Below are 26741 nucleotides of genomic sequence, written 5' to 3'. Positions count from 1 at the left end.
GTGAGAAATCAATCCACTTGCACTTGGAGCCTAAAATAGTAAATACACGTACTTTTGATCAAAAGAGGGTGAGAGAAGGATTGTGTCAGATAATGGTGGTACAGAAAAGGCTGTTATAAGAGAAAAGGGTGGCAGAGAGGAGGGTGATAGAGACAAGTGTCCAAGCAAAGTAATGTGAGGAGGATAAGGGGATGAACTGTGTTTGAGTTAAGAGAGTGAAAGCAAGGAGATTGTGGGAAAGAGACTGACGTGACAGAGGAAGGTATGAAAGCAGGATGGGTGAGAGTCTGGTGTGAGAAAGGGTCGACATATTTAAAAACAAATCAAAGTATGAGAGGAAGATTAAAGTGGAGAATGAGGGAGAGTGTGTGAGGAAGGGAATGTGAGAGATAAAAGGATGTAAAGCAGTAGTTGCGAGAGAAGAAGCTGAGACTAAAGTAAGTATGAAAGAGTAAAGTTTGTTAAAGTAAGATTCGGGACAGGAAAGTGTGTGCGAAAAGGGTAAGTGAGGGGGGTGTGCAGAGGTGGGTTAGAAAGAGTGCTGGGTGTGTATCAGTGCAGGGAGCATGTCGAGGGTAACACAGGAGCAGAGTGAGAGGAAGGTGAGACAGGAGAGAGAGAACTATAAAATATGATAGAAAAGAATGAGAGAGACAGAGTAGACTGAGAATTCACAAAACAGGTGAGGAGAGAAGTGTGAGACGTGGATGTGTTTGAGAGAGAGGGTGCTGTATGTCTAAGGGAAAGAAAGATTCCTAGGTCTGTAAATAACAGGTGCTACTATTACCCACCTCAATGGTAACTCTCCTGCCCATTTAATGAGGTGTCACTACCTGTAAAGTTACCATGGATAACATGTATCTTTTAATACTTCCTAGACCCCCATAAAAATCCAACAAGCATTGGGAAAGTCAATAGATTGGATTTTTGTTAGGAGAATTAGTTGTTACCACTGTGTGTGCGTGCGTGCGTGGTGTGTGTGTGTGTGTGTGTGTATCTGTGCATTGCAGCTGTCACAGAATGAAAATCAGATACTGCAACAACATCTTGGCCTACAACAAAATGGAAAATATGAGCAGGGCATCTCTGTAGAACAGACTGCTTTAGCAGAAAAAAGATGCATTCTCAACTAATAGTTTTATGAAAAAAATCAGAGGATGAGGTTTCTGCTGCAGGTGGTGAAAACTTAAACAGCTTCAACAGCAAAATGTTGCATGCTAGATACTGTTGACCAAAGGCCGGTATTTTTGGTGCATCTTTATGGAAGTATATGTGCATGGACATATTTTCTTTGTAGAAATAAGAACTTATTAATCCATCAACATATTGTCACAATAGTGAAGTGAATCAATAGAAAGCACAACACATTGGAAAGCACTGTACATTTGGCAGACCAAATCTTTCGAACAAGATGTATGTCTAAGAAATCCATAAATCAGCAATTTAAACCTCATTGGTCACCAAAGTAAATACATCAATGTCAAAGAAGACACACTGTTCTCAAGTACAAGCTACATGTTGCACTTTCAGCCCGCCTAAAGGACTAATCAACGTCCCATCACCAAAACGTAATGGAAATTCAAATGAGATAATGCAACCATCATCAAAATGCCAAGGCCTTCATGGACAGCCCATTTAAACGATCGCAGGCTCTGAAAAAAAACTTGAAAGTCAACGCTGACTGGGACTGACCCAAAACTGCTATCATGTTACACTCCTTATTGTAATTTTTGGAGAAAGGATCATTAGGTCCTTCAGAAAGCCAAAGCTTACGCTGTTTGTAACCAGACCTTAAAGAACTTGGCTGTCCTGGCTAGAGATGAGTTTTCTGCTCAAGGTGGAAAAAGTTTGCAGAGATATTAAGAACGATCAATGAACTAGTTTAATCCTTGTCTCTGAAGGTGAACAGCTCTTCTGTAAAATTCATGAGTGTGTTTACAGCACGTCAAGGAAGGATGAAACCAGATTGAGTCAGTGAGGGGTCTTTCATTCAAGGTGGGAAGAGTGGTGTTGTTTTAATAATGTTGTAGGGCATTCACTTGATAAACCTATGTTTAGCAAGTGTCTCTGTAATCTGCTGTGGATGTCTTTAGCAGAGGGAATGTTGGTGTGAATCAGCATCTAGGGATCTTCTTATCTCAGGTGATGGTAGGCTAAAGTACTCTGGTGACGAGTGCTGCACGCAGAGGACAGACTGAAGTGTAGGAAACAATGCTGGTGGGTAGTTAGTTTCAGAGAGTTTAGAATCTTTGCGACCTTAGCGAGCATTTGAAAAGCAAGAGGCCTGGACACCTATTGTGGTTACCCATCACTAAAGGACTGAGGCAGATTCGTGGAAGTGATAATGGTCATAAGTGGATCCACTTGGTCACAGATGAGGTTCGCGATGGGATGGAAGGATGATTGAGGAAGATTGTTGGCCAATTCACAGTAGATTTGGAAAATATTCTTTGTAGAGTTAGCCACAACAGAGGCATGGACATGAAAGTATTTTTGGGGGTGCTTGCGTGGTAAGGGACGAAGAATATGAAAAGGCAGGATTCGATGGGCGGACAGAAGGACAGATGAAGAGACAGACTAGTGGAGCGGGCATAGGTGAACAGATAGAATGATGGACAGACAAACATAAACAAATGGATAAAGTTTAGTAAACAGGAACTGAGACAGGTACCTGCAGATTCAAAAACAGACAGACAAGAGAGACATACAGAGAGACGAGACAGATTAACAGACAGGAAGGTAGACAGAAAAGAGCCATAAAGTCAGGATGGCAAACCTATAAATGACTGCACAGTCGGGCAGACTTGGCGCGGGTTGTGTTCTCGAAGCTGGAAATCCCCACTGAAGTGTTGTTATTTATTATGAGTGTTAATTCTAATGAACGCGTAGATCATTAGGTTAAACGGAGGTCATTTGCGTCCTTTGGAGATCGATAAAAGTTATTGTTTGCAGCCAGAGCGCTGGCGGTGAGCGCGCCGCGCACTGCCCCCTCCCCCTCCATCTCCCACCTATTCTCTGGTCATTAGAAGAGCTTCTTCTGAGGCGCGTCTGCTCCTGGAGAGACACAAAGTTTGACGCGCGCGCCTGCCGCTGCTGCCAGGCGTCCGGGAGAGGCAGCGCCGCGCGCTGGGCTGCGCCGTCCGACGTCACCGTGCGCTGCGCCGGGGGACTCGTGGCACTACCCCTGCTCTCAGGTGCTCTGCGCCATGTCTCCGGCAGCGCTCCTGAGCCGCCCCTCGCCAGCAGCTCCGGAGTCCGGCCATGGGCAGTCCTGTGTCGACAGGGAGTAGCTGAGCACGTCTGCGGACCCAAGGTAAGGGGAGATTTGGTGTTCCCCGGGTGAGGGACGAGGTGACTGTGGTAAATGGAGTTTCAGGAGAAAGTGGAGAGGAGGATGGGAGGGCGAGGGGCTTTGTCTCTGAGAGGAAGAGCCCACCCTTCTTCGGTGGATCAGATGGGGGATTTGTGGGTCGAATGTTTCTGCAGGTACCGCTTTTAGAAAGTAACGCCCTGCAGTCCCATGGTCAGCCCAGCATATGGTCTGCGGACTGTCGCGGAGTCGGGGGTCTCTAAGCATTTCTTCCAGAGTGTGTGGCGATTACTGACCGGTCAGTCCTGTATAGGGTCAGCGGTGGGGGTTGTTACAGTGTTAGGGGTTCAGTAAGGGCCTTTCCAAGAGATTGCAAACCCTGCAGTTAAGGCTGGGGATACCACTTGATAGCCAGTCATGGGGACGGTCTGGGGTGAGGGGGGGGGGGGGGCCGTGTCAGTGACCTGTAAGCCCTTCTTGCACAGAGTAAAAGGACTGCTATTCATTGGTCAGTCTGGGGCAGGGTCTCGACCCTAGATAGTGTATTGGCTGCCCTAAGTATGTTTGCTTATGAAATAGATATTATTGGAGGATCACCGAGTCTGTAAGCGCATCGACGCAGAGAGTGCAAAACCCCTTCCTGGGCTCTATGACAGACTCCAACGGGCCAGCGTTGATAGGAGATGGTCTGACCAAAGCAAATGCGGATTCATTAATTCACACCTCAGCACTACTTTTAAAAAACTTTTGTGGACGCAGCGCGAATGTGTTTGTTGTTTATTTATTTAACGATTTTTGTATTTATGTATTTAATATAGCGCCTACATGGCCCTAAACTAGAGCATCAGAGAGCTTTGCCTGCACTAGTTAAGAGTTTCTTACCTACCTACCAGGGGTGGAATGCCGGGTGGTTGTGTTCTCTGCATGTAAGCCGCTCTGCGTGCACCTTAGCATGTACTACTTTGTGACCCCACGGGGTCTCTGATCGCTTCTATGGCGCAGGGGACAAAAGGGCGAGTGTGCACCTCGAGGCACAAAGATGTGTGTGCACTTTATTGCGCTATCAAAACCCCAGGTGTCTGAGTTGTTCCTGCATGTTTAGACTGCCCTGGGCGTCGAATACATGTTTAGAACAGCAACTTGTGCTGTCTGCAGCTGTAAATGTTGAAATCACCGAGGCCTCACTTTAGAAGGACAAGTTTTGGTGCCAAAAGTATTTGGGTAAAACCCATGTCTGATGCACTATACATAGCGTTACGTATTTACAAGCTAAATATAAAGTGCGAAAAAGACTGCGGTGTAGTGTGAATTTTTAACTCACTCTGCTGACTTAACTATGCCTCACTCGTACTAATTACGTGTCTTCTGGTATGTTTTAAATTCATATGAAATGAGCTCGATGCAAAATTAGTGTGACCGGCGACGCTCTTCAAAACTTCCCGAAGTTGCCAGTTCGTCGGTCACGAGCCAGTCTTGTTTTTAATTGTTACTCTTACTATCTCGGCATGCTCGAATTGTACTTCGCGTGAAGTAAAAATGTCGCACCTAGACACACTAAACGTATCAACTTTTCTATTTAAAAGATATTTACATTTCAAAGTGGGTAGTGAGGCAGATCCGCAGAACGTTTCTTTGTGAAAACATTGCCAATATTCGGTTAAATAATCTGCCACTTTTTAAATACAATGAGAAACTATTCATTACTTTGTATTTTATGAGTAAAATCCCAATACAGTGTGTCCCGTTTCCACGAATAAGTGCGCTCATAGATAGTAAAATCTAAAATTTCACGAGAGATACATGTTGTTAAAATGTCCTCGACGGTTCTTTTTTAGGTCTCATCGTTCAAGCAGAGTGCACAGATAATAGTAGTTGAACGTGAGAAGGGCCTCACATGACTTGTTCCATGTGTTTTTGAATACTTAGCAAACTCCAGCGCTGTTTAGTGCGACACGAAGCATAGGCGTAGCCAGTGTGTCAAGGGCCCATGTGCAGGGAAGAAAATGCCCCCCTGTTTGAACTGTGAAATGCAGCAATGTCCATGGTACAGGTGCCCCCTCGGGCTTCTGATCCCGGTGCCACTGAACCTGCTGCACCAAATGGGAGCTAAGCCACTGAATGGGAGACCAGTGCGGCCTGGTCGGTTATGTTCAGTGGGCAAAGTATGCATACCGCGAAAATAGCCATCAAATGAAGATGTAGGTGTTCACAAGTACAAATAGACCACAATCTGTTTCAATGTGTCCACAAGGTGTGAGTATTCACTAGTAAAAAGAGACCACGGGGTGTGATTGTTTACTTGTACAACAAGTCCACACGTGCCAGTGTTTACTGGTGTAAGAAGGCCACGAAGTGTGTTCACAAGTACTACAAGGCCACAAAGTGTGTTCACGAGTACAAGGCCATTAGAAGAGTTGCCCCCACTGTGAGTGTTTACGAGTACAACTAGGCCACACTGGTCAGGAGGGGGGCAACGTGTTAGAGTTCACTAACATTAGGAAGGAGGGCGCAGGGTGTCTGTTCACAAACAGTGTTTATGGTTTGAGAATTTACTTGCACGATGCCGCAGGTTGTCAGTGTTCACTAGCACAGCGAGACACAAGAAGTTGCGTGGAGATGGATGTACTGGTGTGGAATCGGCCTTGCAGGCGTGACTTAATGCCCAGCCGCTTGTGCCCACAGGACATCTGCCACCCAGTGGTAACCCAAGAATGCAGTCAGTCAGTTTGTGAACTGGCACTGACGCAGCACACAATCATAATTCGAGTTTATCCCAGGGAGGAATGCAAAGCCACCCTTTTCTTTAAAAAAAACACACGAGAGATCTGCTTTCGAATGTAGAAAGAGCCTTTTAGGCCCGTGTCTGGGGCGTCTTGTCTCCTACAACGTCTTAAGCACCCAGGAGCTTCTAGAGCCGCTCTCTAGTTTGGGGTCCTATCTTGGTACAGATGAAGGCAATGGGGGAAGCAGTAACAGAAGCGGTTTCCTGGTCTAAGCCATCACAGAATAAAACGGCGAGCCTAGGGGACGCATTTTTATGTAGCCCGCCCCAACTGCACAGTCCCTACACATGTTGTACCCGCACTTGTTTCCGGGGGCGCGCGCCCTGGTCGGCCGCCTGCCGCGCGGTGACTCAATCAGGGACACGTGCGCTGCGCATCTGTAAATTAAAGCAATTACGGCGCGGACACTCTCCGGTGTGCTGCGTGGTCTCGGGGCAGTCATCAATCACCCTCAACCGAGCTGTCAGCGGAGGGAGGCGGCCCCGAGGGGGCCGAGCCCCGCAGCTGGGGCAGGAGTGGGGGGTCCTCATCATTAATTAGAGAATGCCCCCGGGCGCTGCACGTGCGCGCGCACCTCCCCTCCTCAGAGCCAGTCTGCACGCGGGGTGTACCGACCCATCCCCCGGGGGACGCGCGTGCCGAAGAATGCGGCGCCACGCGCCTCCCGTGAGGCGCCCAGGGCCGAGGCTCCGGTGTGCAGTGTCCAGTGTCCTCCTGCACCCCCCCCCCCCCCAAAATAAAGTTGCACAATGCAGTTAAGAAGCTTCATGGCGTTCAAAATATTTGTGTATTTGCGACAGTAAAGCTCTTGTGCACATTAAAGGCTGAGGCTTCTTGCCGCCTTAGTTACAAGTTTTAGTACGAGAAAACGGGTCACGTTGTATTCACTTCGGAAGGGCAATAATAGAGTACTGCAGAAAACAAATGGTCGGTAGTTGCAGCGCTTGCGAGATGCCGTGTGGCCTCGAGGCACTGAACACAGCAGAGGTTCTTGTCATCCATTTAAAAACTAGTCAGTTCTTTGGCTTCCGAACAAATAAATGGTCTCTTGGCTCTTTGGGATTTGTCCTGAAACTGTCCATTGGACATGGGTGTTGGGCAGCCAGTGCGCAACCCACCGAGGTGCCTTCCGAACGAAGAGGCTTCAGAAAAGTAGGCAATGCAAATGGTGTGTGGGGGGGGGGGGTGCGTGCGTGTGTGTGCAAATAGAATATATTTATATGGATCTGTACATATTCTGCTTCAAGTGACTTTTAGCAAACGTGACTGTTGGTGTCCAGTTTCCACAGTTGCTAATGCACAGTATACAAAGAACAAGTTAAATTAAATATTGTTGGGTTTTAGCGGAAACTACAATCCCAGGAAATTCAATTGAATGGAAAACATTAATGCGAACCGCAGGTGATTTGTGAAGGCAAGGCTGATTCTTCTCTGTCTGTATTTTCCTTTTCCCGGCGCACAGGGTCTAATGTACTATAAGCTCGGGGTAAAGTGCAGAAAGGTGATGTTTGTTCATCTTGTGTGTTTTCTTTCCCGAAAGCACCTCGGTGTGTAGTTGTTAGAGGTGTCTGTTTATCATTTAAACAGTACCTCTACACCGAGCTTCCCGGGCCTTCCCATTCACACCTGACCCCCTGCATCTTTTTTTTATATATACATATCTATCATTAAATCCCCTGTTTATAATTGTCTGCTGACAGGATAAGCGCTCCCTCTGCCCGGCGCCGAGAACACTAAATATTTATAGCTTCTCTCTGGAATCCGTTTACTAACAGTAAAAAAAAACCGACACCTTAAAGCGTTCAGGTGGCTGGCCATTCTGCGGAAGTCGGGTACTTTTTATTACAAGGAGTATTTGGGATGAACTGTTTGGCACTTGGCGATGCAAACCCCGACAGCGACGCAGTCATCACCTGGATGCAGTTAAAATACTGAGATGTTGCATTTTGCAGTGTCCTGTTGGAGATTCCAGATGCCAAGTTACAAATGATTTGTACGTGGCCCATCAGCTGTGAAACGGATTTCGTGGTATTAAGTGAATTTGTGCAGTAATGCATGTATATGTTTTGTGAGTTACCTCCTCTTAATGTTTGTCTAAAGCGGTGCATGGAATTCAATGACTAAATCAAAACGAGTAGGTTACTTTTTTGCACCTGTGGACATATGTAATACAAGGTGCAAAAAGCTGTATTCCTCGGCTGCATCCCTGAGAAACCATTAGTAACTGGTTGACTGAAATGTGTAACAGAGTGCAAACCATTCGTTTTAAAGTGCATATTGGAATTAGCATAGGTATTCCCACCAGGGCGGCTTCCCCTCGTGCTCGAACTGTGAAAGGTCCGTTTCCTCACCGGTCGCTGTTTCCCGATGTGCGCCTAGAGGCGCGGCGCCTGCTGCAGGTACCGGGGTCTCCCCGCTCCACACCTCGTAGTTCATCGCCCCGTCAGTGCCACGTTTGTACTCCTGATTAAGTCTTAAACGCACTCACTCGCGTGTCCCCTTCACATGTCTCATTTGTAATTGAGACTAATTATAGCAGCGGGGAGTGAAGAGGCGGCTGCTCATTAATTAATTTCTAATTAAAAGCGCTCTCCATCCTTCAGTGAGTAAAGGAGAAAATCATTAGTTGGGTCGAGGGAGAGGCTAAGAAATAAAATAAGCGGTCCGCAGTCACTTTGGCGCCAATAACGGGGGCCACATGCTCTGTCCCATGACACCCCGGGGCGCCAGTTCGTGTCGTGTACCAAAATTGAGCTTTCCACCCCAAACATATTAAAATATAGTTGTGAAAGGCTTAACACACCGAAGAGGGCGCAGGTTACGAAAGAGAAGGTGTTGTTTCAAAGTAGGTGCCTCCGAGGCGGGGCTGGGAGTGTTTATTCGGTCATCTTCTGCAAACTTTAATGTGTGTTTTTATGTGTTCCCATTGCTATGCTTCATTTCTGCAACCCGTCTGTATCCCTGGCGCTTTCTCATTGTATAAAGCACAGGAACGCGCGCACCGGCCTCCCCCTCCCTCCCTCGCTCTGTCTTTGGGGAAAAAAAGTTTGGGCTGCGTGTAAATAAATTAAAGATGGTGTTCTGCTTCCTCCTATAAGCGGCCGGGAGGCCTCGGTGCGCGCTCCAGTGGCCTCCGCACAGAGCCGGCAGCGGTGGCGCACAACAGACGCTTCTCCTCGGATCCCGGCGCCGGACCATGTCATACCCCCAGTTCGGATACCCCTACTCCTCGGCACCGCAGGTAAGGCGGCCGCGGGGGCTGATCGCAGGGTTGGGTGGAGGCTGAGGAGGGCTGGGCGAGTTAGAAGGAAGGAGAGAGTACCTGGGGAGGACTGGGTGAGCCAGAGGGAGGGAGAGGGTACCTGGGAAGGAGTGGCTGAGTAGGAAGGTGGGAGAGGGTGCCTGAGGAGGACTGTCTGAGCCAGAGGGAGGGAGACGGTACCTGGGGAGGACCGGGTGAGCCAGAAGGAAGGAGAGGGTACCTGGGGAGGACCGGGTGAGCCAGAGGGAGGGAGAGGGTATCCGAGGAGGACTGGGTGAGCCGGAGGGAGAGGGTGCCTGGGAAAGAGTGGGTGAGCCAGAGGGAGGGAGAGGGTACCTGGGGAGGACCGGGTGAGCCAGAAGGAAGGAGAGGGTACCTGGGGAGGTCTGGGTGAGCCAGAGGGAGGGAGAGGGTACCTGGGGAGGACTGGGTGAGCCAGAAGGAGGGAGAGGGTACCTGGGAAGGAGTGTGTGAGTAGGAAGGTGGGAGAGGGTGCTTGAGGAGGACTGGGTGAGCCAGAGGGAGGGAGAGGGTACCCGAGGAGGACTGGGTGAGCCGGAGGGAGAGGGTGCCTGGGAATGAGTGTGTGAGTCAGAAGGAGGGAGAGGGTACCTGGGAAGGAGTGGGTGAGTCAGAAGGAGGGAGAGGGTGCCTGGGAATGAGTGTGTGAGTCAGAAAGAGGGAGAGGGTGCCTGGGAAAGAGTGGGTGAGTAGGAAGGAGGGAGAGGGTGCCTGGGAAAGAGTGAGTGAGTAGGAAGGAGGGAGAGGGTGCCTGGGAAAGAGTGGGTGAGTAGGAAGGAGGGAGAGGGTGCCTGGGAAAGAGTGGGTGAGTAGGAAGGAGGGAGAGGGTGCCTGAGGAGGACTGGGTGAGTCAGAAGGAGGGAGAGGGTACATGAGGAGGACTGGGTGAGCCCCCAGCCCTGCATGCTTTGTTTTTTGTTCATAGGTAACACAAACAATTGAATTCGGAGAGACAATCCAGATTTGTCTGGGTGGGGTGGCCTGTAGTAGCCTAAGGGTGCAATTTGAAGTAATTCTTTTTTTTAATGGGTTATTTATTGCAATTTAAGTCCTGGGACCTAAAAGAGCTGAAAGTGCATACCGTAATTATATGTCACTGAGAAGCGTGTGTGTCTATGGATTCGGTGTATAACTCATAAAGCTGACAGCGTGCATGAGTGCATGTGTGTGGTTGCATGCATTAAACATGCACAGGTACAAACACCGATAGAGACCCACTTAAAGTAACACACAATTGCACATAGATATTCACTCAGATAAGCGCATACAGCACTAAATACAGAGCTAGAGACACTTCGAGACACCCACAAGCACACAATGACTGTGCCACAGACAGAAACAGCTCTTGTCCCACAAACACCACATTCTGGCTCAGAAACACACATACTCAGAGACAGCACACATTAGTAGAAAACCACATAGCTACAGACTCGCTCACGGAAAGAAACAAAAAGCTACCCATAAAGAGATACAGCTATAAAACACACACTAAAACAGTATCTTTGACGCAAAACACACATTCTTATACAAATATAAACATATTCACAAATGCAGGCACTCACACGAACAAGCCAATAGATACACACAGATATTTAAATACTGCAGTTCATATACAATGATGCACACTGATACTCAAAGCAGCAGGTACAAACATAGAGTTACATAGCACACCCACCAGCATACACGCTTTTCTGGCTACCTGAACATTTTCTGTGAATCTTGCAAACACTTTTTGATTCTAACCTACACATCTTCTGCCATATTTCCCCACTATATTTAATGATACTATTATAACGATCCAACCTTCTCTCTCAAGCCCCTTCCTTCTTTTTGTATCAGTGCGAATGAGCTCTCCGTGCATGGCTGCCTCTACCCTCCGCACCTCTCCCGTGTTTCTTTCTGCTGTCCCGTGTATCAGCAGCATTGAAGCTGCCGCCACCAGGACCCCTCTCTGCTCTCCCAGTGTGTCAGTGAGCTCCTGCTGTGGGCGCCTTGAACCCGCGTCCCACTGTCAGTACCAGTGAGCTCATGTTATCCTCTACCTCTACCCCTGTCTCTGTGTACTGTGCCAATGACCTCTCGTTGCCTGCTTCTAGCCGCTCAGTTACTTCCAAGCACTTCCCTTTGTACCTGCCAGCTCTCTCACTGAAGGCCACGAATCTGGTCGCACCCTCTCTGTGCCATTCCCAACTGTCGAAGTGTGTTAGTCTCACTGCCCCCCCCCCCCTTTATGCCAGGTCTGTGAGCGCAGACCTCTGTGCCCCCATCTTCAGTCTGACATCAGCGCCCCCATCTTCAGTCTGACATCAGCGCCCCCATCTTCAGTCTGACATCAGTGCCCCCATCTTCAGTCTGACATCAGTGCCCCCATCTTCAGTCTGACATCAGCGCCCCCATCTTCAGTCTGACATCAGTGCCCCCATCTTCAGTCTGACATCAGCGCCCCCATCTTCAGTCTGACATCAGTGCCCCCATCTTCAGTCTGACATCAGCGCCCCCATCTTCAGTCTGACATCAGTGCCCCCATCTTCAGTCTGACATCAGTGCCCCCATCTTTAGTCTGACATCAGCGCCCCCATCATCAGTCTGACATCAGTGCCCCCATCTTTAGTCTGACATCAGCGCCCCCATCTTTAGTCTGACATCAGTGCCCCCATCTTCAGTCTGACATCAGCGCCCCCATCTTCAGTCTGACATCAGTGCCCCCATCTTTAGTCTGCCTAGAGTGTTAGCACCACTGAACTCTGCTCTAGGCCTCACTCTCAGCCCCCTTCACCCCTCTCTGTTTCCCTAGTATGTCGCTGGCAGTAACCTCAGGGTCATCTATTCGCCCTGGCACTCTCTCCTGTCTCCTCCCCCTGAGTCCTCCCTGCGGGCAACCCCGCTGCTCCCCCATCCCCCTCTGCCTCGTGCCCCCTCCCTGCAGGACGTGCGTGTCAGTCCTAACGGCTTCTCTGCCCCACCACTGCCCGCCGGTGCTGGTCAGCTTATCCTGCACCCTCTTCTCTAGACCCTCTCTCTAACCCCTGGTGCTCTCTGCTGCACGAGTGTGCTAGAAAGCCCCCACTGTGCGTCAGACCACACATCTCCTCTCACCCTCTCTCTGCCCCTCCTGTCCTAGTCTGTCAGTACCAGTGAGCCTATTTTGCAGGCTTCTTAACACCTTTGTGTACACCCTGGGTGCCCTGTGCTCACGAGTGTGTGCTGACAGTGACCTCTTGGTGCAAACCACACCTGGTTTTCTCCTCTCCTCTGCCCTCTTCTTCTGCCCGAGTGTTTCGGTGCTAGGGAGCTCCCGCTGTGTCTCGGACAACACCTCTGCTTTAACCCTCTCTCTCATGAAATCCGCACCACCACCCCTCTGCACCCCAGTTCTCTGCCTCGCCCTTCATCACCTGTCCAGGTGTGTCAGTGCCACCGACCTGCCGTGTGTTGCTGCTTTAACCCCTCTCTGCCGCCGTCACTCGCACCCCTCTCTCACCATCTCTGGCAATCTTCCAGTGGGTGTCACACCTCTGTTCCCAACCTCTCTCTCCGCCCTCTTCTGCCGCCCCAGTGTGACACCGCCACTGCTGCATACCTCGGACCCCTCTCTGCCCCTCCTCTTATCCGAGTTTGCCGTGGCCGGTGTGTTCTCAGTGCAGCCACTCACCCTCTCTCTTCCCTCTCTCTTTCTCTGCCACCTGGGCCCCTCTCTCTGGCAGTCTCTTAGTGGCTGCCGCGCTTACTTTCTCTCTCACCCTCTCCCTGCCCTCCTCTGCTGTCCGAGTGTGACACACCCGAGATCTGCTCCATGGCGCTCTCTGGTCTTAGCCCCCCCCCCCCCTCATGCCCAAGTGTGCCAGTGTGCTCTCGCTGAATGCACCACTCTGATCTCACCCTGCAACCCCCCCCCCCCCCCTCCTGTCTCACCTCTGCTCCCCCCTCGGAACCCCCCAGCCTGACAGTTCCAGCTATCTGAGGCCTGCCCCGGTTCTAGCACCCGTCTCTCCTCCCTGAGTGTGTCAGTAGGGTGGTCTCTCGCTCAGGCCATGTCTCCGCTCTCGCCTCACGCCCCTCTCTCTCTCTCTTCCCCTCCAGTTCCTGATGACCACCAACTCCCTGACCACCTGCTGCGAGTCCGGCGGCCGGGGCCTGTCCGAGGCCGGGACCGGGGCCTCGGCGCAGACCCCCGTCTACTGCCCGGTGTATGAGAGCCGTCTGCTGGCCACGGCGCGCCACGAGCTGACCTCGGCGGCCGCCCTGGGGGTCTACGGCAGCCCCTACCCCTCGGCGCAGGGCTACGGCAACTACGTGACCTACGGCGCCGAGGCGCCCGCCTTCTACTCTCTGGTAAGTGTGGGGTGCGTGCGCCGCTGCTGGCGAGCGCCACAGGGTGTGAGGAGGCCGGGCACGGTCGAGAGAGAGCCACAGTGTGCCAACTCTGAGTCTCCAGTACAGGCCTGCGGGGCTGGCAGAGGCCGTGCGCATCACTCCATGCATACAGGGGCATCATATGCCACACTTTCACAGAGTGTGCCATATATGAACCCCGACACTCGTTGCATGCAGACAGGGGGCATCAACTGCGACACACTCGCTGGGTGTGTCAGATCTGACCCCCGACACACACTGCATGGCGACAGAGGGCACGAACTGTGACACTTTCACAGAGAGTTAGAATGGAGCTGTCAGCACAGCCCTGCAGGGAGGGCCGAGGTAGGGACTTCAGTGCATGCAGACAGGGGTACCAGCTGCAACCGAGTGAGTGAGATGAGGCCGCAGACTCACTGCATGCTTACAGTAGGAACCAATAGCGACCCTTTCACTGAACGTATGAGACTGGAGGCTCAGGAGCAGCACCCTGCAGGGCGGTGAGGCTGGAAAATACCCTGCAGCATGATGGGGAGGCCAGGCTCACTCCGTACATGCGATAAGACAGCCACTGCAAGAGAGTGACACACGGCGCCAGATCAGAACTGCAAGAGGCGACACACACACACTGACTGAGTAGGGCCACTGCAAGAGATTCACCCACTGCCAAATCAGCTGCACAAGGAGTACCCCACCCGCAGCGTGCGCTGAGGTCACACACTGCATGTAGGGGGCGTGGGGGCCTTCAAGACATTCACCCCCTGTCTGATCTGGACTGCACGAGGAGGGCCCCGGTATTCAGCATGTCACTTTTTGTGGTGGTTCGTCATGTGTTATTCTTGTATTACTAGTTATTGTTTTTCTCCCCCACACACTGGTCCCACGAAGGAACTTAGCTTGTAGAATACCCGCCTGAACTCCGAGGTCCCTTAAACTATACAACATCCGCCATCTTTCATTCAATCCGTGTGTTCCTTTAAAGGCCCCGCCGTATGACGTCCGTGCGGACGCTGTTCAAGGTGCTGAAAGTGTAGCGCGAGCTTGTCATGGGGGAAAGGTTCGGGGCGGACGGTCATTTCTAAAGCGCAGTGTGCAGAAAATAGATAAAGATGGGACTGCGAAGTAATGACCTTCCTGCTGAGGGGCGAGTAGTCAAAGAAAAACACACTGTTTCCCACACACGACCAAAACAAATGCTGCGAACTAATACACGAAGTTTAATTGACAGATGTAATATGGCGCGAACTTAGATGCAGGGGTTGCGGGGTGGGGCGGTGTTCGGGAAGGGGGGGGGGGAGTTGTTGTCTAAGCCTTTTTATTTTCTGTTGACGTAAGCCACTGATTTCAGCTGTTTGGGCACATGTATAAAGTCAAATTCATTATACGTCGTCTAGTTGTACTTTGTTTAATATTACTTTTGCTTGATTTTTAACCTACATGTAGCTAAACAATCGGTAAATCTGTGTAACTTTGAAGGCGGAGGAGATGTGCCCTAGTGCCTAGAGCTGCCGACCCTGGAACATAGGGAAGTAGGTCCGAATCCGACTTCGACTCAACACTGTGATTCTGGACACATCACTTAATGTCTAAGCGCCCACCACATGTTTTTTTAACGTTCACTGGTTCTGTTGTAAAGCGCTCAAACTCCCTCGGCCCAGGTTCAAGCCCCCCAAAACCCTTCAAAAACACGTCAGAGCATTTAGTTCCTGCTCGGCGGCATCCTGTCCAAGTTCCTCCCCTGGGCGCCAGTGCGGGCTCTGCTTCTGTTGGTGCTTTTGTTTCCGTTGCTTGTAAGGGCCTTTGCTGAGAGATTCCTTTAAAACGCGCCTCGCTCTCTGTGTTTGCAGAACACCTTCGATTCTAAGGACGGTGGCGGTTCAGCACACGCGGGCATCACCCAGGCGGCGGCGGCCTACTACCCCTACGACCACACGCTGAGCCAGTACCAGTATGACAGGTAAGAGGCGTGGGGCGAAGCTTCCATTCTACAAGCATACGGGCAAGGGTGCGATGGCTTTCTTAGGGGCAGAGATCAGTGTTGCCGAATACCAAGGCCAACTAGCCTGATGAAGGATGATAAATCCAAGTCCCTAACAAGCAATGGCAAAGCCAATAGGTCTTGCTCATGCAATTGCCGAGAGCTATTGCCTTTGGCAATGTTTTGTCGCCAATGCAGTATGGCTAAAACTAATTTCAAGACGTTCTATGACACAAGAACCAGTAATGTGCTTTTGTTTTTAAAAGTGCATTAGCACTGGATGCATCATAATCCTTTTATTATTATTATTATTATTATTAGCCAGCTGCACAGCAACCACACTGATATACAGCATCATTGCCAAAGTTGGCTATGCCCATGGTGCATAGCATGAACAAATGGCAACAGCAGAGCCAATAGTCTCAAATGTGACACCTATAGGCTTTGCCAATGCTTGTTAGGTCTTAGCACAACACCCCTATGATTTTTAGCTAATCAGTTAATATTTACATGCCTAAAAAATAAACAAATTTGTCATAACAGTCCTATCCTATTAAGAAAGCAATTGCACCCATGTCCATGTCTTAGTGAAGATACATTTGGAAGCAGATAAGATCTGTTGTCACAAAAAACCGATAACATCTTTTGTCACAATAAACATCTATTTCAAAGGAGAAATGGGTCCTCCGAAGTGTGTGTGGCATAATAAAACAGTCGCAAATGGCAAGATGTCTAACAAGGGCAACAGGGAAGAAGGGAAAATAAAAGTAGGTCCTCATTCACAGCGTGATCGGCAGAAGCAGAGCAATCAAGCTGAAGCAATCGGTACAAGGTCTATGCTCCAGCGTAAAGAACAGGAGTTAAGCCAGCATGCACTGGTAAACTAGAAGGTAACAAGTAAGAGTGGCTAGCCAACAAATGTTGAGATATAAGGCAGCTGCAAGATCCTTGTTGTATACAACCTCTCTTCCAAGTGAGAGGGCATGAAGTACATGTGCTGTCGCAGGCACAACATATAATGAGAGCTGTTGCTGACCGCCTGCAACCACCAGCACACATTAAGCACTGTCTCCTGCCATTGAACACAACAACATGCAGGTGGACCGAGTACAACAGATAGGACATGTGCACACAGGGTGTGGAGGAAAGGGTAGGCAACTGCACTTGCTTGAGAAATATATTTCAGATTGAGCAGTAGATGCATGGAGGATTTAAAAGAAGGATGCATTTTTAGCATATATAGACAGGGAAATGGATTTAGAAACGGAAATGTTTAATTGTTGGAACTAGTAAATGAGCGATGGGACATGCCTGTTCCTCTCCTAACACAATGAATGAATACATGGATTGATGAATGAGGGAAGGCACAGATCAAACATCATGGGAACTTACACCCCAGGTGAGAAGGCACTACCTGTCTCATGTCAGATGTGTAGTGGGGACATGCCCAATTTTTAGTGTCCACCACTGACAGGCTCATCGAGACCTTTGAGTCAGAGCCACAGAATCCTTCGATTCCACTGGAGCTCCTGCTAGATCAGGCGCCTATTGCACTTGCTGCAGTTTTTTCATACAGAGCTACCACGAGCCTGCAGCCTGCAGCTTGTGCTTAAATGCCAGTGCAAAATAATGTGCATGGGAGAATCATTAAGAATAGTACATGGGTTCAAATGGTGCTTTGAATGAGAACAATTTCTATGGGATGTCATCTGTTGGGGGTTAGTGGGTGGCACCAGAAAGTGGATCAAGTCATGAAGGGTGGAGTCATGAGGAGGAGAGTCTGACATTAAAGTTAAACATTTATATTTTAAAATCTCTGTCCAAAGGTAATTTACAAGAAGGACAAATGTGAAAGTAAATCTATTCTGACTTACTTGGTCACAAACAGACTGCATTTTAAAATATCTTATGGGTTGAAGCACCTTTTGTAGAGATCATTGTGGGTCCAGTGATTTCCAAGGTATAACAACAGCAAGATATCTCTGGTGCTAAATACACTGCTACAGAAGTCTGCATGAAACCTAGTCACGTCTTTGATTCATGATAAAATAGCACGGGACGTTAGCGTGCCTGCTGCAAAGCATCGTGTGCAACATGTAAGTCACAGGTATGTGTTTTATGAAGTCAGAAGAGTGTGTTACTGCTTTTAAAGCAGAGGTCCTTGTGTTACCTACTTACAGGTCACAAGATGCAATCCCTGCAATGTACCTCAGCGAGGTATGAACCAGCATGAAAGAGCTGCATGCAAACTGCAAGGCTAAGCGCAGAACCTTACTGTTTCTCCTCAGTCTTTCATTATTTCAAGGTGGCGAAAAAGCGTTAGTTGGAAAGAACTTAGTAGGGTAATTAATCATATAGACAGATATATCTGATCTTTTTACAATGTATGAATATTGTTTACGTACAGACCATGCAAAACTCAAAACCCTGCTCCCAAATCAAAGTTGATCTGTCAGTAATTTGTGATGTGTCAATCTGTGTGCCTTTGTTTCCAATGCATGAAGCTGTTAGGCTCCAAAAAGCTCCCTAAAGGGTGACTCTCGAACAAGGGGCGTTTTGATGGCCCTTTGAGGTGTATGTGTTGGTCCCATCTGTAACTGAAAGTAAGAGTCCTCCCTCCGCTCTTGCTGATCAAAGCAGACGAGGTGCAGGCACTGTGAGAGTGTCCGCGTGTAGGAAAATTGCATTGGCGCAAGATCATCACATTTCACTGAGTCCAGCATCAGTTCTGCTCAATAATAGCTGCCAGATGTGGAATCCATATGGATCCACCTCACTTCCAGCGCTTGGTTCAAATGCAGTTTGCTGACGCCATTCCCCATGATTTAACCAGGAGTTCATGCATTAGTTCAACAACATACCAATACTAGGGTGAATTGCCTCACAGTGCTTTGTATCTGTTACTGCCTCGGGGTTTTAAATCAACTGCTGGATGCAATGTTTACTCTAGATTTTGAAGGCTATTAGCACAATCCTGTCTTGGCCTCATACCTCCTTTTCACCTTTACAGCATTCTGCTCTTTCTGGGGCCATATGGCAGAAGGGTGTGAATGAGCACACCTTTTTGCCAAGTTCTATTACACAAGCATGAAAGGCATTAGCACTAGCACTAACATGGGTATGTTGTGAAACTCCACATTAGTGGACCAATTAGTGCACTAATATCAGCACTTGCATCAAAACATCAATAAAGTGCTCCGCACAGGCTAACCTTTTCATGGTGGGGCCAGTGGACCTCTCACCATCCTCAAAACGGGTGCCTGGAAATAATCAGAGTGTAATTGTTCTCTTTCTTCTAAATCACTGCTTGGATACAATTAATAATTATTCAGAGAAATTCCCACTTTTGGAACTTGCTTAATTTGGTGGCAGACACATGTGACAGGCCTCTTAGCTATTCATTGATCCTCTCTGCTTCTGAGCTTGAGCTGACTCTGTGCCTGGAATCCACAGAGCTTGCTTCATCTTCTGACCCTCCATTTTAGGAGTAAGGGTGTATCCAACTCATTCTCTCTGCAGTGATGTTGAATTGGCGCAGAGTTCTATACTCCTGCATTGATGCTCAGGAATAAGCACTTGTATTTCGAGGGTCACTCACGTGAGGTAAAGGAGGCACTGTGTAAAAAGTAGTGTGGTCAAGTGGAAGCCAGGACAGAGGCACGATTTTCTGGTTTTGCATTGTGCAATTTGGGCACTACTTGTTTATCGCTTTCTTTCGGGTTGGATCAAAAGCTATGCTTTGTGTTTAATTCCTGTAGGTGCTAAATCAGTGCACTGTGTTTCACAAGTGGGCGATGTTTTAGAGCAGAAGCCAAAATGAATTTCACAGAATCCACCCTTAATCAGTGCATTGATATCCTTTGCTCCATGTAGTTAAAAGTCTCTATTCATTGTCATTCTTTCTTGAATCAATTAATCCGACCATTCCTCACCATCCAATTAATATTTTTCGTGCCATGCAGCCCTGTCCCCAATATCTGTCCATCCATTCAATAAATTGGGCAAGAATCTATACAGAAAAATTGTTGTAAAATGCACCATATTTGCAACTGTATTTAACATTTTCTTGGGCGGGGGGACTCCCTCCCAAACCACTCTTGCATTGTTTTGGCTGGCTGGCTCGCTACATGTGGTATGGGGCTGGTCTGACAAAATATGATAGGGCTGTTTTTGGTTCCTACTCCATCCCTGCAATGGGACCCTTCACACTTTAATTTTCAAATAATTTTACCAAAAAGTCGAGGCTTTCCGGGATGTTCTGGATGGGTACTCTTGAACTAATCGATGTATTCATCAACAGGTAATGTCTACTGAAGCTGAACTTCATTAGGTATGTTGAAAGGGACCCTCCGTCCAAAGAACATTTTGAGAAAAGAAAAATGAACGTAACTTGTGCATTTCACAGAACATATCTCAAATACACTGGATAAAACATCTGCAGTTGTTAAGGCATTTATAATGTGGCACTTTTGTGTAAGACAAGGCTTAGCCACCCTGGTGATATCGAGCATGAAGAGTTCTCCTAAACTATCTTTCCTTCTTTACGTATTTCTCTCGTATTTATTTCCACGTTTCTCCTTCTTCGCATTTTTAAACTTTTCTCTTCAACCTTTAATTCTACATTTCCTTTCATTTTCCTACCTTGCATCTTTTTTCATCTTTCTTTCCTTGCTTATTTCTTTCCTTGCTTCTGTCCATGTTTCCGTTTTTCTTTTCATCTTGACTTATGGCCATCTGTTTGCTTCTTACTTCTTACGTCCTTTACATTTTTCTTCTCTTTTTCTTTCCATCTTTCTATGTCTTTAATCACTTCCACTTTCCTGTACTTCTTTAGTATATCTTTACTCCTCTTTCTTCATCGTTTCCACACAATTTTCATTCTTTACTTAATTCATTTCATATTTACTTCTCTTTGCCCTCTCCCTCCTTCTTACTCCTTGATCCAGTCTTTTTTCCATATCTTGCTCCTTTCTTTTTGTTCTTTACTCTTTTCCCTCTATATTTCATCTTTCTTTTCTTCACCTCATAATTATGTACCCATCTACCTACCCACCCATCCACCCACCCACCCATCTATCCATCGATCACTGTCTGTATGCATGGAGTCTGCCCTTCTGTTCACGTGACTGGTGTTCAGGTGCTCAAGGCAGGAGCGTGGCTTCTAAAGTTCAGAGAAAGGTTGCAGGGCTTCATGGCAGTGCATGAACTATGTGGAATGGAGCACGAATTGAGGAGTGGAGACCTGTCAGGAGCGGCCCCTGCAGGTAAGAGAGGTGAGGCCGGGTTGGGGCAGGGGATTCGACAGACGACCACGAGGGAAAATTAGAGAAATAATTTGTTTTCCATCGTCGTCGACTGTCAAATCTCAATCCCCCACCCAACCCCACCCCTCTTACCTGCACGTGCCAAGTGGCTGAGGCCTGTGCGAGATTTCGGACAAGTCAGGGTTATATGAGCACTGACTGTACCATGCGATGAGTGTATAGAAAAACAGAGATAAGAATTGATGTTGTGAAAATTTGTAACGGAGCATCACGAAAAATGCAATTATATGGAGTTATTTTTAAAGTGCTACCTGTACCCTTAATACAGTCTCTTGGCAACCACGGGCATGCCCAGCAAGTTTAGGTCCTGAGTGAATCGAGTAATACATTTGTTCCAGTCCAGTTATGAGGACCAGGCAGGCACGGGTTTGCATTAATTGATGACCCCTGTCAGTTTTGCGAAATAGGCAAGGTGGAGCAACATTAAGCAAGGGTGCAATCTATATCAGTTTAGCATAACAAGGGTGTTTAGAAGTGATTCACACCTGCACCCATTTTCTACTGTACACTTCAATTTTCCTTTACTGAATTTGAGAGAACTCACTCACTCTTTCCCCCTAGATTAGATGGAGATCACATACACGCTTTTTTACATTGATGTATAGAGCCGTGTGATAACACCATGGTAGGCTTGGAGCTCATTTTTGAAGTTCTTAGGACTTGTGTCCTGATTATCATGTAAGATCTTGTGTAATGACCACAGGGCACACAGGATCTAATGCCCAGTGGCATCTGGGCTGTTAAACACAAAGCAGTTTTTAGTTACCATTGTTCAGGATTGGCCCCCGATGGTTGCTCATTTGGGGAATGATGACACATTCCTAAAAGGGAATGGCAAGGAACACTGTGAAGGCCTGTAATGGCAGTTTTAGAGGTCTCCCTGCTTTGGGAATCAGTAAAGTATTAATGTCCACGATGTTCCCTGATTTGAGCTATGACACACCCTCTCTTCCCCCACTGGAAAGCGCAGCTCCACTGTGAAGGCCGAGTTCTTCTTCTGTCCTTGTGGAGGCCATTGGGCCGGAACTGATTCCAATAGCTACTTTCAGAATTGTCTCAGCATTGACTCTTGTGTCTCAAGGTGAAGTGAATGACGCAAAACAAGGCTCGCTCTGTGTAGTGGTTAGAGCTATTGTTAGCAATAGTGAGAGAAACCTGGTTTGGCTGCCTTGGAAGCAAACCAGCCCCCCCAGGCCCCCGCCCAAAAAAATAGTGCAATGAATGGCTGTCAAACTTTAGTGCTACAAGAGCATTTTTATGGCACATGACTTCTGCCAATTGAATTTATTGAAGTTTGATTCAATCAAACAAACAGATTCTTTAAAAGTAAACTAGCCCTAAGCAGGTAGCCCACCAGCCCATGAGGAACGGCCTTCCGCCCGTTGAGGAGGACCACTGGCTGTACTACGCGAACCCTGCCTGCTTACCGAGGATCTATTGGCCTATAATGCACGCCCTGAGATGGCAGATGCATTGTGGGCTCAGCACTTCCCAAATAGGAGCATTTTATGTCCCCATTAAACAAACCACTAAAGTGGGAGTTTGTTTTATAAAAACAAAATAATCAGCAAACCCTGATGATCAGGGAGTCTTCCCTCTGCATGCAATTGATTGATTTTCCTGCTCGTGCTGCTATGCTTTAAATGACAGCCCTAGCAGGGAAACCCAGTGACGCTCACATTGCTCTGAATAGGGCCTTGAGACCATGAATATCACCTCGTGGCCCAGTCTGTCTGGTTAAAGGTTTCGGATAAAAGTTCGGATAAAAGGGCCAACCCATGCTCTGCTTCAACATCTCCAAGTGGAGCAATATAACTACAAGTCTTGTGGGTGGAGCATCTTCCCGTTTAATCCATATGTCCCATATCTTAAAGTCAAAATGACCCCCTTAGATTGAACATAATGACAACTGAGTAAAAAAGAAAATATTCTATACATATGGCTGTGTAAAAATGTATGTTAGGATTTTACAATATTTTGTATGGGGGTGGGGTCTGATTGTGTAAAGTCTTTTTTAAAATGTTTTTGTCAGTTTGAGAAAGAAAAACATACCATTTCTACTGAACTTGGAATTATTGAAACTCACGTGTATTAACGTTGAAAACATATTTGTGACCCTCCTTGTAAAGGAACACCCATAACAATAGCACACACATTTACAAGCAGCCTTTATTAAGCACTGAATCTGAAATACACCGGGATGAGCGATTCTAGTTTAAACTTCTAAACACTTTTCTTACGCCTACAAACTCACCGAAATGTGTTGAGTCAACTATTGAGATGGAAGTCATCATCAATACATTCTCATAATCTTAATTTTTTGGTATGGGTTCATATTCCCAGCCCGCAAGTCATGACTAATGAAGCGCCTCTTCATAAAACTCAGTCATTTAAATCTGTATAAGTAATAAATGTATGTAATGTGATGCTCTGTTCATCACTCAGCGTCCCTTACAGCCCATCCCTTTCTCTCTGCGTCCACCCATCTGCTAGGTGCCCTATCTACCTCCTGTGGTTTTGTACAGTATTTCCTGTCCAGGTGCTCCATATTTTGTGAATAAACATATAAATAAACCCGGAGTTATTCGAGAGCTGCTCTGGTCCAGCACTGAAGAAGGTGTTGTTTAGCAATCAGTGTTTTTGCCTTCCCATTAGTCGCATACTTCCTATGAATGTCCCACCGCTTCCATCGGAGAGGTTCAGGGTCTGCATTGCATAGGTTTTACCAGTGACGACGGTTTTGCACCAGGGATGGTGTCATTTTGCAGGGTAATTTGCATGAACAGGCGGTTATACATACAGCAATCGCATCGAATTACCATTTACAAAAAAATTAGATTTTTTAATTGATCATTGAAGCCAAATTCAGTCAGTGGCAATGAGAATGCAAACTTGTCCAGAAGGGATGAAATGTAGAAATCCGAGGTCAGGATGGCCTCAGCAAACATTGCTCTACAAACAATATTATGCAAGCTTGAGAGCAGCTACTGAGTACTGGTAGAGACCTTCGCCCAAGAAGCTGTTTCTCCCTAATCGTCTAACTCCCCTCGCCTTGAAAAGTCACAGCAGGGTCAGCAATTAGAGAATTCCTTCTTTTCCATTAGCTGGCCACCTCTAGGAACTGCATACACGTTGGCAGGTAAATAACTCGTTAACCTTTGCACAAAGATTTTTGTATCAACACTTGTTTCTCACTTGCACTTTTCTTTATAATTATAAACATGTTTGCTCAAGAATAGCATGTTAATGCCCAATGAAAGTCTGCAGCTTTTCAGCTCCACAGCTTTTCAACAACACTCAACTTTAGTACATTTGGTCCTAAATCTGTGTAAACTGGAGAAGTGATGTAGAGACTTTCATAATCATATCTATACCTGTATGGACTAAATAAATTCATTGAATGAGCCATTTTCACCACTAATTTGCTGCTGTAATAAACATGATACTATTGCTGGAGAACTTGGGCCCTATTCACAACAGCATTTTAGGCCATAAATGTAAAATGATATACTAAAAGTTAATGGATTACACCTGTAAGGTGTCCACAAAAGAATACCCTGCTGTAGTAAACCTGCTTACTTTTACTGGGGCTGTGCATCCCCGACATGGAATTGTGCCGCAAGCAAAATTCTTCTATGGGGAAAAAAAAACGTCATATAAAAATGCTGCATGACTGGGGTAGTAATATGCTTGAAAATCTGTTTGTGGTGTAGGTTTCAGGAAATGTTAATGGCAAGATTTATGAGGAGTACTTATACGAGTGTAAAGTTATTATTCCCCGCTTGAATTATCCTCACCTTTTGCTGAGGAGTTCAATATTTATTCAAATATTAATTCAGCAACAGGATAATGCATGAAACATCCACTTATACCAATTGTAAATTAATCAGACAAAGAAACAGACACATATGGTTATTACTATTTTCCGTACAAGCCTGTTATGTGGTGTTTGTGATGTTAGTAGGAGATGGCAGAACTGGACGGATGCCCGCAGCTTTTCCAGGCTGCTTTTATGGTCAGCATTTCTCAGATCTAACATGCTGTTCATCACATAGCTCTTCTGTGAGTGAATCTAGAAGAGAAAATGTAAACTCAGGAACACTAGCAGATGCCCGGTCTTACAAATCCTGGAAATATTCGATAGTATTTTCATGCCTTGTGCATTCGAGTGACTGGTCATATTTGAGTAAAATATCAATCAGGATTTATAGAGAGTGGCACATCACCCATGAGGGTCTCAAGGCACTGGAGTTGCTTGCTGCTTTGTGGTGCTCTGTTCATTCAAACAGCCAGGTGTTGAGTCCTTTCCTGAAATCCTGAAGCGATGAGGTGGTCCTGTAGTGCAGGGAAGGGTTGTTCCAAGCTTTGGGCTCCAGGTGTGAGAAGGAGGGTCGACTGAGGTTGACTCGGTGGATCTGGGGGTTCTGCGAGGAAGAGGGAGGCAGAACGTAGATGTATGGTCTGTTGGTGGAAAGCCATGCGTTTTTTGATGTATGCTGGCCCTTCGTTGTGCAGAGCCTTGTACGTGTGGGTCAAAAATAGATTTTTCTTTAAGTTCTTTAAGATTCCATCCTTGAGGAGTGCTCGTATAATTGGATTGCTCCATAAAAGTCATTGGAAAATTGGAGACTCACTGAAAAGTGTGTGTCTTATTTCTCAATATCAATGCAGACTTACATTGCTTATTAGTAATAGAGGGCCTACTGCATTTCACCATAATATGATCTAAGAAGTGAATTCAGATAAAGGTTGGACTATTAAATCATTATTGAAAAATTCAAATTACTGTTTTCTTTTTGTGGATTGTTGGAAGAGGAATTGCAGATTTACTGTTTTTTAGGACCATCAAATACCCAGTAGAGCTTCTTTAGTGGCCAGAACCATATTTATTGTGAAGCAATTTAGTTATCACTCTAAATATGCAGAATAGATATATGAGAATACCACATAATTTTAAGGAAAATTAAATATATTACACTGATGTTTTTAGAACCAGGTTAGACCTGACAATTAACAAATTCTTCGGCTGAAAGTCCTTCTTTTTATGCTACTATATATGTATAAACTATTTAAAATAGAATGCCTTGATATTAGTAGTTGGGTATGATTTTTCTTCAACTTACGCAAAGAAGAAATTACGTTATCACTATAGCTAAATTTCATCATGACTGCAGTAACAGATACCTAATGGTGCCTGTGACGTATGACTTAAATTTCATCTTGTTAAAGGCACTGTGGACGTTTCATATTTAGTCACTGTTTTAAACAAAGAAAAGCTTGACCCAAAACCTTTTTCTTCATTCCTTTAAATAAGTGTCCCACTGTGTAAACACAGTGGGCCTGATTCACAAAGGTAAGTTACACTTTGTAGTATGTTTACAACGGTATTCACAAAATCTGAGTGTAAAATTTCAAAAAAAGTGTAAGTTACATACTGAACCCCAGAATAATGCAGTTGGTTTTCTCTTCTGTTGGTGGATGGCATCCCTACCTAAGTCCCTTACTGAAGTTCTTTTAAACCCCTCTTATTGCACCCTAATCCCATCCCTTTGGTAGTATGTCTGTCCCTTTTCCCACCCTCTCCTCTGTGACCCTTCAACATTTACTACCAATTTCGAAAGATATATTTGCGTAGTCTTAACAGTCAAAGAACTCCATTGAAATAAGTAAAGGCAACCCTACATTTTGTAGTACATTTTCTAGTAGTACA

The 26741-nt window shown here is 46.8% G+C and overlaps 1 protein-coding gene across 1 annotated transcript in view; it reads left to right on the top strand.

Moving 5' to 3' along the window:
- Positions 1–2879: 2879 nt before the first annotated feature.
- Positions 2880–26741, top strand: part of IRX4 (iroquois homeobox 4) — a 117760-nt gene continuing 93898 nt past the window's right edge. The window contains exons 1-4 of the mRNA XM_085606083.1: positions 2880–3313; positions 9192–9334; positions 13457–13708; positions 15577–15686. Coding sequence (XP_085462209.1) covers positions 9290–9334; positions 13457–13708; positions 15577–15686 — 407 coding nt within the window. The 5' untranslated portion in view covers positions 2880–3313; positions 9192–9289. The remainder of the gene's footprint in view (positions 3314–9191; positions 9335–13456; positions 13709–15576; positions 15687–26741) is intronic.

This window comes from Triturus cristatus, chromosome 5_1, assembly GCF_964204655.1.
Source record: "Triturus cristatus chromosome 5_1, aTriCri1.1, whole genome shotgun sequence".
Classification (NCBI taxonomy): domain Eukaryota; kingdom Metazoa; phylum Chordata; class Amphibia; order Caudata; family Salamandridae; genus Triturus; species Triturus cristatus.
Note: the sequence above shows the minus strand (reverse complement) of the source record. Positions and strands in the feature narration are given on the sequence as shown.